Below are 13,576 nucleotides of genomic sequence, written 5' to 3'. Positions count from 1 at the left end.
CAATGCATGAAGGGTTCCATCCCAAATCCAGCACCCTGAGACTGTACACGAGCCGCAAGGAAGGAGGCAGAGGACTAGTGAGTGTGAGAACCACAGTCCAGGACGAAACAACTAAGATCCATAAATACATCAGGGACAAAGCCTCAACAGACAATGTGCTCAGTGAATGTCTCAGACAACAGGGAACGGAGGTTGAGGTGCCAGAGATACCATCATGGGAGGACAAGCCCCTACATGGGATGTACCACCAGCAAATAACCCAAGTGGCTAATATCAGTAAATCCTACCAATGGCTGGAAAAAGCTGGACTCAAGGACAGCACAGAGGCCCTCATCCTGGCAGCCCAGGAACAGGCCCTAAACACCAGAGCAATAGAGGCCCAGATCTACCACACCAGATAAGACCCAAGGTGTAGGTTGTGCAAGGTGGCCCCTGAGACAGTCCAGCACATAACAGCAGGGTGCAAGATACTGGCAGGGAAAGCGTACATGGAACGACATAACCAAGTTGCAGGCATAGTGTACAGAAACATCTGTGCAGAATATGGACTGGAAACCCCGAGATCAAAGTGGGAAACACCCCCAAAGGTGGCGGAGAACGCCAGAGCTAAGATCCTGTGGGACTTCCAGATCCAGACAGACAAAATGGTAATGGCGAACCAACCAGACATTGTCGTAGTGGATAAACAACAGAGGAAAGCCGTTGTGGTAGATGTAGCAATACCAAGCGACTGCAACATCAGGAAAAAGGAGCACGAGAAACTAGAGAAATACCAGGGCCTCAGGGAGGAACTGGAGAGGGCCTGGAAGGTGAAGACCACAGTGGTGCCTGTGGTCATCGGGGCCCTCGGGGCAGTCACCCCCAAACTGGACCAATGGCTACAACAGATCCCTGGAACAACATCAGACATCTCAGTCCAGAAATGTGCAGTCCTTGGCACAGCCAAGATACTGCGCAGGACCCTCAAGCTCACAGGCCTCTGGTAGAGGAGCCGAGCTCAGAGGATAAGAACCACCCGCGGTGGGTGAGAAGAGAATTTTATTTTATGAATGGGTCAGTGGCAGCTGGCCAGTAGGGGGCGCTTGGGCGCCGCCCCCTTTAAATTGTTTAGATAATAAATGATTTCTATTCTGAACTGCAAAATACTTAGAAATGTATTTATTCATACTGTGTGTCCAATAGACATGTTAGAATTTATTAAAATAGTAAATACATAATTCTAATTGCTCACATTGTGCACACTTCCTATGTGCAGGGCGCCGTCCTAATGAGTGTGTATGTAGGCGCATCAACTTTTGGCAAGCAGGTGATCTGAGGCTGACTTTTAATTGGTTGTTTAAGGTTTTCCACAGGGCGCAGCGCTCTGCGTCCCGGACACACCCATTTTGTTGTGTCATTACTGGTAGAGCGTCAGTACTGGCTCATTTTTTTTAAAACATTGTGTGATTGGACAATCCCCGATTCGACTCATTAGCGCAGCTGCAGTTCGTTAGGTCGATTCACGGTAACGTTTGCAAAGTGGAGTAGTTTCAAAATGAGAGAAAATTCTGTTTTGTCTTTACAAAAAAATGCTTTTACAAAGCGTTCACTTGAAGAAAAAAACAGGATAAAGGAGCTTGGACCGGATCGTCCCAATTTACAAATTCAGCAGCAGGCAAGTGATCGTGGACACTTGCCTGTCCACGATCACTTGCCTGCACGCGGCTTTTTCCAGCTTTTCTTATGACAAGCGGAGTTGGCAGCTGGATGTGATGTAAGCAATGCATTTTACTGCTTTCCGTGTTTGCTATTTCAAAGTTCTGGCACGGAGGCAATGTGGACAACAACTGGGGTAAGAGACTTAAAACATCTTTCAGAAGAATGCAAACGGCACGAAAACAGCCGCAGCCACCTAGACAATGCAATGAAGCTAAGTTTTGGGGGGAAACTTAGCTTCATTGCTCAACAGCTAGATGAAGGCTACAGGATTGCTGTTAGAAGGCACAATGAAGAGGTGACAAAAAATCGGCACATCCTTTCTAGAATAATAGACTGTGTTAAGTTGTGTGGAGCCTTTGAGCTGGCCTTGCGTGGTCATGACGAAAGTAAGAGCTCTGAAAATCCCGGGATCTTTCGTGGGTTGGTTGATTTTGTTGCTTCTCTTGATGGAGTACTAAAAGAGCACCTTGAGAATGCTACTGTGTTTAAGGGAACTTCGAAAACTGTGCAGAATGAGCTACTGGACTCTATGTTTTCTGTTCTGAAGGAGCATATAATCAAAGAAGCACAGAGCAGTGATTGTCTTTCCATCCAGGCAGACGAGACTGTGGATGTTGCTACGCAGTGCCAGCTTGTGCTTGTACTACGCTATATCGATGCCAAAAACACTGTGCAGGAAAGGTTTTTTGAGTTTATCCCTCTGCAGTCGACTACAGCTGATTCCATTGCTACAGCCCTAAAAGAACGTCTTGCAGCTATTCTTCCTGAGGATCAAAAGGCTAAGCTAATCTGTCAGGCATATGATGGAGCCAGCGTGATGCGAGGTGCCACTGCAGGTGTTCAGAAGAAGATACAAGATGTGTACCCAAATGCCCACTACATCCACTGCTATGCTCATCAGCTCAATCTAATAATGCAACAGGCTACTTCTCACATAACCAAAGTTAGAATTTTTTTTTCTAACCTTAGTGGATTTTCCAGCTTTTTTTCCAGATCATCCAAGCGCACAAGCGTTCTTGATAAAGTTGTGGCCCACAGACTACCAGCATCCAGCAATGTCAGATGGAACTTTCACAGCCGTGCCATCAATACTGTGTTTGAGCACAGAGAGGACCTCATCCGCTGTTTCGAAAGCATACAAGACTCTGGTGACTTTGACCCCATTACCGTCAGAGAGGCTGGAGCATTTGCCATGCTACTGGAGGATCAGGATTTTAAGTTCTTTCTGCAACTTTTCCACCATATCATGCCTCATGTGGACCTTCTCTATGCCAAACTCCAGAAGAAGGTCATAGATTCAGTCTGTATCCAGGAGAGCATCCAACAGTTCCAGCAGGACATTCAAAAGATCAGGTAATTGTTTAAATAGCTGATTTTTCTTCTTCTTTTTCATTATTATAATATTGTAAGTATTTCTCTTTGGCAGAAATTCTCTCCACTCCATGGTTGGACAAAGCAGTGTAGGTAGTAGTCAGCCAGTGAAGAAGCGTCGGACACTCAGTGTAGAAGACCATGAAAGGATTGCTGCAGAGGCGAGTTGATGTGGAAAATCACTGTTACACTGGTTTATAGTAGTGTTATTTAATATATTAGGAAGATGTGCGTTGTAGTTAGAAATACCTTTAGTTGTGTCTATGCTGTGTAGGTATGTTGATGTAATGTTTGTCAGCAAGATATTTTATTATTTAAGTTGTACTGAAGTTTATGGGTAATGGGGAATAAAACATTTGGTTACTGTATTTTGTATAATCTTGTCCCACAAAAATGCTGTAACACATTTCATAACACAGCCTTAAAAAATGGCAGCAAATGTTATTAAAATCAGTAAGTTTATAAATAAAATGTGTTCCTTCTTTCTATGACTTAATAGAAAGGACAAAATAACATTTCATATTTAGAATGAAAAATGTGATTATAATATCATAATCTTCATGTTTGTCCTTCTCTCTTAAGGTCTGTGATATCATACTGGGACACACCAGGGAGCGCTTTTCTTTCACAAACCACCTTGTTAGTGCCACAGTCCTGCAGGGGGATAGATTTGAACAATACAACACAGCATTTCCTGAAGATGCACTGAGCAACACCTTAAAAGCCTATCCGGTGCTCAATCGAGGTAAGCTGAAGACAGAGCTTACTCTCATCTACAGCAAGGAAGAGTTCAAAGCCTGTTGTGGTGCTGTGGGCCTACTCCAGCTGTTTATGGAAAACAATCTAGAAGAAGTCTTTTCAGAAACTGTCACGCTCTTGAAGATCCTCATCACCACACCCATGACCACAGCAGAAGCTGAAAGGTGCTTTTCAACTCTGAAAAGAATCAAGACTTTTCTGAGAAACTCAATGACTCAGGACAGGCTGAATGCATTGGCCATGTTGTCAATGGAGAAAAGACTAGTCACAGAGATGACTGACTTTAACAAGAATGTAATTGAGAAATTTGCAGGGCAGAAGGAAAGGAGGGCAAAATTCATGTTCAAATAGTGCTATTTTTTAAGATTTGTTTTGTTTGTTTTTCATTTGTTTGTTTGTGTGCGCCCCCCTCAGTTTTTTTAGCACCAGCCGCCACTGGAATGGGTTGGTTTTCTTTAGAACCACACTCAACTTGGGACATTGCCCCCTGCAGGCCTGGATTCAATAAACTGAGCTCCAGGTTTCAACCCAACTGCTGGATCTGCTGGATCCACTTCCTGCCTTTCACTGGATTAAGATTTTAGAACCCAAGAAACACAAGGCCATTGAAATTGACAGAAACTTGACTGACTGACTTAAAGAGCACTGTATTAAACATTTGTTCATTTTTTGACAACAGGGTTGTTTGTGTTTACTCTCCTCCTTTAGCATGAATACTAATTGTAACTACATTGGTAAGAAATCCAAATTTTTTCAACCTACCTGTTTGTGAGTTACACATGTTGGTCACATTACCTTGAGAAATAATGACATTTTGTTAAAAATAAAACAGGTTTTAATGCAGAAAATGGTCAAATGTTACAGGTTATACAATTGGATCAGATACAGAGTGACGTTCACCGTCCAGCGCTGGATCCACTCAGCTCACCTTAGTGGTGACACCAAGTGAAGCAAAGACGAGTTCTGCTTTATTTTCTCCTCATTCTGCTCTCTCTAAGGTGTTGCCTTCCTTAATCTGTTCTTGTTCTTGTGTTATTGTCGCCAGTCTGAAATGTTATGGTTATGTCAGCGTGCAGCAGTGTGCGTGTGAGCAGATAAAACACATGGAGAAAAGACAAAGAGTCACTTTGTCCACAACAGAGTGTTCCTTATAAATTACTTGTAACAATTTTGGTCTAAAGTTACAAGATTCATAGTTTCTTTTATGAAGGACATTTCAGTTCCATTAGTCTTTTTGTTTTTCACAATGTAGCATCAGGGATTTTTTTCTATTTTTTCTATTTATGTTTGTCCTGAACTTGATCTTTGTTAGCACATTAGCTCCACTTTACACCAATCTAACTTTTAGCCACATAAAACGGATGTTTTTTTAAAGTAATAGCTGAATATGTAATCACATCTCTAATTAGTCAAATCACAGGCTGTTAAACTGAACATTTGTACATTTTAATGTGTATTTTTTACCATCTTGGAAATATGCCAATGTTCACAGAGTAAGCTGTCTGTTGCAAAAAATAGAACAAATCTTTTCAAAAGTAAAGTATTAAAATAATGTTTTAGTCATGAGGTGTGTTTTTTCGTGCTCATTAGGCCTCGTTATGCCCGCCGCCTGGGCGTGATTATCTCAGCTGTTTCGTTTTCTTGATCGTGTATTTAAGTTCTCCGGTTGCCGCCGGTGTTTTGTGGGATCATCTGCGTTGCTCGCTGCTCTCAGTGAGTTTTCAGAACGTGTATGCAGGAATGATACCAGTCTTGGGAAAATAAGTCATTTTACTTTTCAAACTAAGCTGCATCTGGATTCACCTTTTTCCACAAATCACTGTTCCTGACAGATTGTTTCACTCTACTGAACATGTGTGATTACAATGAATTTTGCTCATTATACAAGTCAAAACAAAACACTTTTGAACAGTCAAAAATCTCCAACAATGAGTTTGGAAAGCAAAAATACTTTATATGTAATATATACATATAAAATGAAGTTTTTGTTCTAGTTGTACCTTTTAGCAGCACAAATGCCTAAGCAGTGACCAGTCCCACCATGTTGGATGTCCAAGTTATGACACAGGGGTGTACTGTCCCAGTTTTTCCACTGTTGTAACCTTCAAACTTGTTTGTGCACTTCGACTGAGTCCAGACTTCATAGAGGGGTTTAGGGTGCAGCCTTAGTGTTTTGACCAGGCTGTGGAAATGCACACACCCCTACATGCACACGTATATACACAAGTAAGGTTAAGAAAATTACACATCAGGAAACTCCCTCTTTAAAGCAGAGCTTAGATTGAGACCTAGAATATGAATCAGAAACTGTTGCCAGGCACCATTTGCTTTATTCTCCAATAAGGAAACATGGTGATGGACCAGTTCTGTAATTTGGTCTAAATCAGGGGCGTCAAACTCCAGGCCTCCAGTCGCAGTCCTGCAGGTTTTAGATGAGCCACAGGTACAAAATACTGGAATGAAACGGCTTCATCACCTCCTCCTGGTGTGGATCGGTTCTCCAGAACCTTAATGACCTAATTATTCTGTTCAGGTGGTTCAGCAGAGGCTCATCTAAACGTTGCAGGACTGCGGGCCTCCAGGACTGGAGTTTGACACCTGTGGTCTAAATAAACAAGGTTGATGATTTCAACTCACTGACTCCTCTTTGGTTTTTTTCCAAAGTTTTAGTGCAAACAGAAAAGAAAAGCAGAAAAAAACATAACCATAACACCACAATAAAATAAACTTTTATGTACTTATCGATGTCTTCTTTTTTCTGCTTTTCTACATTACATGCTTCACTACACTACTAAAAATGTGTTAGGCTGCAATTACATTTAAAGATAAATTACACAAGGAACCACTTAACACACTTTCTAGGTGAAACAACATTTTTCTTTTATTACAGACATTTTAAAATACTCCAACATTAGTCACAACTTCATGAATTTTAAATATATTATCAATTTATTAAAGAACAATTAAATCTTAACACATTAAACATGAACATTTAAGTGTGACTAAAAAGCAAGATATTTATTAATCTAAAGAACAGAGAACCAAAGTAAAAGAAAATTTCAATCTGAGTGTTGGTTTGCGATCCAAAATCAGACAAAGTCCAGCCATTATAGAGCTCTAAATCTTTTCTTTATCAGTTCTTTGCACATTACACGACCATTTTCAAACTGACAAACATTCCAAACACGAGGGAGCCACACCTGATTCAAACCACCTGGCTTTTAAAGCATGGCCAGGACTAATTAAGGGGCGGAGACAACAATTACATTTCCAGGTAAACAAAAGAACAAACATTTGTGCTAAACAATATTCCTAAACAAATATTTACAGAATTACAACTAACAATTTAACAAAAACAAAAATAAGCTGGGGCCAAACAAAAAATAAAACAAACATCTCTCCTCCTCAAACAATGGACCTTCCCAGTAAGGTAAATTGGAAACACCAGGTCCTAGGCAACACTGCTCATGGGCGCGCCTCCATGGCAACACATGACCTCAAAGGAAAGAGAGGATGATCAAAACAAAATATTAAATAAAGCAACAATACAGGAAGCAGAAAAAACAACAACACCTGTTGAAGGGGGTAAATCCCTCACACTGAGCATCTGAAATTCTTCTTTTTTGGCTGAAGGCTCGTTATTACATTTGTGACGAATGACTACGCGCAAAAATAAAAATAAAGATCCTGTAAATGGCTGTTTGACCATCAGAGCGTTCAGCCGGGATTAAAGACAGAGAGTCTCTGAGTGGGAATGTGGACAATTATTCTAAATACTAGATGCTTCATGTCCAGAAGGAGCATTCATAAAGCGGGTGACTGCAGCTGGACCGGTACCGGTACCGGTACCTGCTTTAAGTTCTGCTCAGAGCTCCAGGATGATCAGTCTGGATGAATGTAAACGATCAGAAACCAGCAGATCAATCTGATCTCTGATCAATGGCTCCATGTTCTCCATCAGAGCCAAAGCTCCTCAGGTAGCGGCTCACCTTGGTGCAGCTACTGATATACCTGGGATTGTCTCCACACCTGATCACCTGATCAATAATCAAACTGTTTGATCAGCCCTGGTTTCTCTCTAGTGAGAATAAATAGATGCATTCAGATGATGAGTTTCATCTTTATGAGACACAAACTGAGCAACATGATTATTTACATTGAGGTTTTCACATCCTGTATTTCTCTTTTCTTTATTCTGTGTGTGTGTGTGTGTGTGTGTGTGTGTGTGTGTGTTAGCTTATTGTCTGAGGATAAATGTCATGGTTTAAACACTAAAATATTAAAATCATAAAATCATGGGGTTTGATGCTTCCTGGTCTAAATAACGGAATCAGATTTCAGTGGATTTAGTGAGTTTTGACTCTTTCTAGTTTATTATTGTCCACAGAAAAAGTTTCCTGGCTGCTGCACATTTTTACGCCAGTGAAAAAGTTTACATCTATTTACAGAAACTTTGGTGCAAAGTTAATTTTTATACATGCCGACTTGTGCGTAAAATATGGCACCGCACATTTTTGTGCGCAGGCTTTATGCATGAGGCTCCTGATTTCTACGTTCTGATCGGTTTCAGTGACTCCGGCTCAAATTAAAAATAACATTACTCATCACTGCTTTGGCTGGAGGAGCCAGGCAGTTGGACCATTACACCTGTTTAGAATTGTATTTGAAATGTAATCAATTACAAATATATTGATGGATCCTGACTTAATGCTGTGTTTTGATTATTGATTCTATATTGCTTTGTGTTTCTGTGTTTGTAATGATGTAAAGCACTTTGAAATGCCTGCTGCTGAAATGTGCTATACAAATAAAATTTGATTGATTGATATGTCATTTACCCAGAATACATTGCTGCGTGAACAACATGGCAACATTCCTGTGAAAATATTTTATTAAAATTTCTAAAAACTAAATAACCTATAGTATTATTACTGTATTGTTTTTACATCTAAGATAAATATTTCCCAAATAAGGACAATTTTTATAACTAGTCATGGATGCCTTTAAAGCAAAAGAGATGTAAACATTTTATTTACTTTGATTGCTCAATAAGAGGAAACACATTAACAATAAAAATCAGATTGCAGTTTATGTCATTACTTTGGATGAATCATGATAAACTGCCACGTTGTGCCTCAGAAATCCAAATTAGTCAAACTGACTACATTGTTTTCATAAGTAGCAATTTTCCTTCCATCAGAGGATATTTCAGTTATATTTAACTCTCTAACTCTTTGAAACTGGAGGGGCTGAATGTTAGGAGCCGAGAGCAGCTGACAGTAAAAAACAGGAGAAAGTATGCCTTTATTTCTTACCATCTTCAATGTAGAGCCTTTACAACCGCAAAATAAAATCTTAATATTTTTCTAGAAAAACTCTGGTGCTGAACCTTAAGTTGAAGTTCTGATACTTCCCAGATATTCAATTTCTACATATTTATATTTTCTCAGCCATCCAGGACATGGGAAAACAAAAAAAGAAAAAGGAAAAAAAGATTTAAAGCAACTAAATTTATAATTTAATTGAGAAAAACACATTTGATATGCATTGATGCTTACTAGTCACTTTTGGCCCTGCAGCTTGAAGACAATGAAAAAATGTTAAACCACATTTTATGTTACATTTCACTGAAACTTTGCAGACCACCCCCCTGCCCAAAAAGGCTGCTCTTAAGAAATATTCCTGTTTATGGTCCCCCAATGATGAAATGGGATTTCTTCCCTTGCTCCCAGATTTTGGGAATGATCTCTAGTTTTTAGTTTTACTAACCGAAGCTGTGCATTAACTCTAGAAAATTCCACTTTAGGTCCAAAGATAATCCATCCATCTCCTTCCGCTTTATCCAGGGTCGGGTTGCGGAGGCAGCAGCTTCAGAAGGGAGGCCCAGACTTCCCTCTCCCCAGCCTCTTGTTCCAGCTCCTCCAGGGGAATCCCGAGGCGTTCCCAGGCCAGCAGAGAGACATCGTCCCTCCAGCGTGTCCTGGGTTTTCCCCTCCTCCTGGTGGGACCTGAACTCCTCACCAGGGAGGCGTCCAGGAGGCATCCTGACCAGATGCTCCTCAACTGGCTCCTCTCGATGTGAAGGAGCAGCGGCTCTACTCTGAGTCCCTCCTGGATGACTGAGCTTCTCTCTCTAAGGGAGAGCCCAGCCACCCTACGGAGAAAACCCATTTCGGCCGCTTGTATCCGCGATCTCGTTCTTTCGGTCATGACCCAAAGCTCATGACCATAGATGAGGGTGGGAACGTAGATCGACCGGTAAGTCGAGAGCTTTGCTTTCTGGCTCAGCTCTCTCTTCACCACGACGGACCGGTACAGCGCCCGCTTGACAGCAGACGCTGCACCAATCCGCCTGTTGATCTCCCGCTCCCTTCTTCCCCCATTTGTGAACAAGATCCCGAGATACTTGAACTCCTCCACTTGGGGCAGGACACCCCCCCTGACCCGGAGAAGGCACTCTACCCTTTTCCGGCTCAAGACCATGGCCTCGGATTTGGAGGCACTGATCCCCATCCCGGCCGCTTCACACTCGCCTGCGAACCGCTCCAGCGAGAGCTGCAGATCACGACCCGATGAAGCCAATAGGACCACATCGTCTGCAAAAAGCAGAGATGAGATCCTAAGGCCACCAAATCGGATCCCCTCAACACCTTGGCTGCGCCTAGAAATTCTGTCCATGAAAGTAATGAACAGAATCGGTGACAAAGGGCAGCCCTGGCGGAGTCCAACTCTCACCGGAAACGAGTCCGACTTACTGCCGGCAATGTGGACCAGACTCTGACACCGATCATACAGGGACCTGACAGCCCGTATCAAAGGGCCCGGTACCCCATACTCCCGGAGAACCCCCCACAGGGCTCCCCGAGGGACACGGTCGAACGCCTTCTCCAAGTCCACAAAACACATGTAGACTGGTTGGGCGAACTCCCAGAACCTTCCAGGACCCTGCTGAGGATGTAGAGCTGGTCCAGTGTTCCACAACCAGAACCAGATCTTTCAACCTACCTGTTTGTGAGTTACACATGTTGGTCACATTACCTTGAGAAATAATGACATTTTGTTAAAAATAAAACAGGTTTTAATGCAGAAAATGGTCAAATGTTACAGGTTATACAATTGGATCAGATACAGAGTGACGTTCACCGTCCAGCGCTGGATCCACTCAGCTCACCTTAGTGGTGACACCAAGTGAAGCAAAGACGAGTTCTGCTTTATTTTCTCCTCATTCTGCTCTCTCTAAGGTGTTGCCTTCCTTAATCTGTTCTTGTTCTTGTGTTATTGTCGCCAGTCTGAAATGTTATGGTTATGTCAGCGTGCAGCAGTGTGCGTGTGAGCAGATAAAACACATGGAGAAAAGACAAAGAGTCACTTTGTCCACAACAGAGTGTTCCTTATAAATTACTTGTAACAATTTTGGTCTAAAGTTACAAGATTCATAGTTTCTTTTATGAAGGACATTTCAGTTCCATTAGTCTTTTTGTTTTTCACAATGTAGCATCAGGGATTTTTTTCTATTTTTTCTATTTATGTTTGTCCTGAACTTGATCTTTGTTAGCACATTAGCTCCACTTTACACCAATCTAACTTTTAGCCACATAAAACGGATGTTTTTTTAAAGTAATAGCTGAATATGTAATCACATCTCTAATTAGTCAAATCACAGGCTGTTACTCCTCGTCCTTCTCCCTGGTTTCCTCATGGCCTCTTCATTTGTCTGATTTTGTTAATTTTTATTCTTTGGACGTTGTTGGTTTATTGTAAGTCTGATTTTAAATTAAATCTCCAACAGAACTTTTACGTCTCCTGCCTGCTGCATTTGGGTCCACACTTCAACCACACACATCATGATAGACGGTGGGAATGCATTGAACTTTAAAGTCACTCTGTCCATCATGATCAGTTAGGAATGAATATATGTAATGTAAACATTTAAATATAAATAAAAATATTTTTTCAGAACCACAATAAAGCCCAACTTTGTTACAAAATAAAATGGCAACAATGGACTTTTTCCTTAAATCTCCAAGTTAAGAACTAAAATATAAAAATATTTTTACAGCCAAGATATTTGCTGGAAATGGTGCATATTGTAGATTTATAGTCAAAGTAATGATATCAATCAATACTTGTCAAAATATTTTCACTGATGCCCAACGTAAACTTTGATGGACAGGTGATCATTTGTAGAAAGTAACGACTAAAGTAGTTATTTATAAACTAAGTCAGTAGTATTACTCTCTAGAAGTTGCTTGATGTCACAATATTTTTGTACCTGCTAGAGCACAGGTCTCAAACTCCAGTCCTCCAGCCGCAGTCCTGCAGTTTTTAGATGTGCCACAGGTACAAAACACTGGAATGAAACGGCTTAATGACCTCCTCCTTGTGTAGATCAGTTCTCCAGAGCCTTGATGACCTAATTATTCTATTCAGGTGGTGCAGCAGAGGCTCATCTAAAAGTTGCAGGACTGCGGCCCTCGAGGACTGGAGTTTGACACCCCTGCGCTAGAGTTTTCTACAGTAGAAGGAGCGACTGGATATTCCTGAGTTGGTCTGCATGCTTTTTCATCTGTCCGCCATATTGGATTTAATTACATTTTCTTGCAATGCAATGGATGGCCAGTAGTTGGCAGTGTATTTTATAATGCACTGGTCATCGCTTTAGTGGTCTGTGCGCATTTACAACTTAAAAACCCCTAAAAACACAAGAAAATGGCTTTTGGATGGCTGTCCACTGTCCGCTGTGCATAAAATGGGTTATATATATAATGGATGCTCTGAGAAACTAACAGGCCAGTGTTTCTCAGTCAGGAAATAATTTTGGAGTTTCAGTTATGCAGAAGCTTGTGAAGTCAAGATTCTACCTGTTAGACATGGGGTGAACTTAGTTCATGTATGTTTTTGTAAGGTAATGAATCATAAAACAAGGCTGCAGACAGCAAAACAAATAAAGGGTTTGTACACATCCTATGTTTAAATCACATTCATGCAGCAGCCAACTGCAGGTCAAGGACTAGCACATGTTCAAGATCATGTTAATATGAAGTGAAATGCATAAAATGGCTGCATGAAAATGTAACTATCTGATCTACCAACGTTACAGGACAATAGCTAAGCAACGATTTGATGTCAGTTCATGCAAAGCTTTGACGATAAAGTCCTGTTTCTAATTTAGATTTCTGGCTGGAGTGAGAACTTCGACTAACTGACCTGAAATAGTCATAAAATATGTTTGCTGTCTAACCTCTACAGGCTGTAGCAGTCTGCCATAAGCACATAACTTTATCCAGTAACAAAGTCCACTGGAGTTTTGGCATCTTATTGAGTTTTAGCAATGAATTCATCAAAAAGCTGTTTGCATTAGATGCTTCAGTGTAGGTGAATCATTCTCAGGTTTTGTCAAGTTGAGTTTATTGAATGTTTTCATAATTCTTAAAGACATGAATTTCATACACTGGTAACCAGTTAAACTGGTAACTGGTATAATTTTAATCGGCCAAATTTAAAGGAATTTAAATTCCTCAACAAATCCTCAGCTCACAATGCTCTTTACTTTCTCATAAAAACATTTGGACTGAGACTGACAGATTAGGCAGCCAGAAAAAAGAAAACTGCTGGTCGTATAGACGGCCTGGAGGACCATGGACCAGATGTTAGGGAGTATAGTCGCCCAGCAAGCCTGGCAGAGCTGGGTGACTATACTGGGATTTTTCAGATCAGTGTCCGTCCTGTGATTGGTGGCTTCCTGTCC

General features: G+C 41.2%; 1 protein-coding gene across 1 annotated transcript; it reads left to right on the top strand.

The window, feature by feature from the left end:
• The first annotated feature begins 2,465 nt into the window (after nt 1–2,465).
• On the top strand, nt 2,466–3,239 carry LOC114142203 (zinc finger MYM-type protein 1-like). The gene is made up of 2 exons (XM_028013345.1): nt 2,466–3,051; nt 3,125–3,239. Exons 1-2 carry the CDS (start codon nt 2,516–2,518, stop codon nt 3,237–3,239), a joined length of 651 nt encoding a protein of 216 aa, XP_027869146.1. The 5' UTR covers nt 2,466–2,515.
• The last annotated feature ends 10,337 nt before the right edge of the window (nt 3,240–13,576 follow it).

The sequence above is a fragment of the Xiphophorus couchianus genome, chromosome 3 (genome assembly GCF_001444195.1).
Source record: "Xiphophorus couchianus chromosome 3, X_couchianus-1.0, whole genome shotgun sequence".
Classification (NCBI taxonomy): domain Eukaryota; kingdom Metazoa; phylum Chordata; class Actinopteri; order Cyprinodontiformes; family Poeciliidae; genus Xiphophorus; species Xiphophorus couchianus.
This window is presented reverse-complemented; position numbering and strand designations above follow the sequence as displayed.

Excerpts from the sequence above, each read along its gene's own strand:
- LOC114142203 (XM_028013345.1), top strand. The coding sequence starts at position 2,516 with ATGCGAGGTGCCACTGCAGGTGTTCAGAAGAAGATACAAGATGTGTAC. Across the intron at positions 3,052-3,124 it reads CAGGACATTCAAAAGATCAG|AAATTCTCTCCACTCCATGG; the intron begins GTAATTGTTTAA and ends TCTCTTTGGCAG.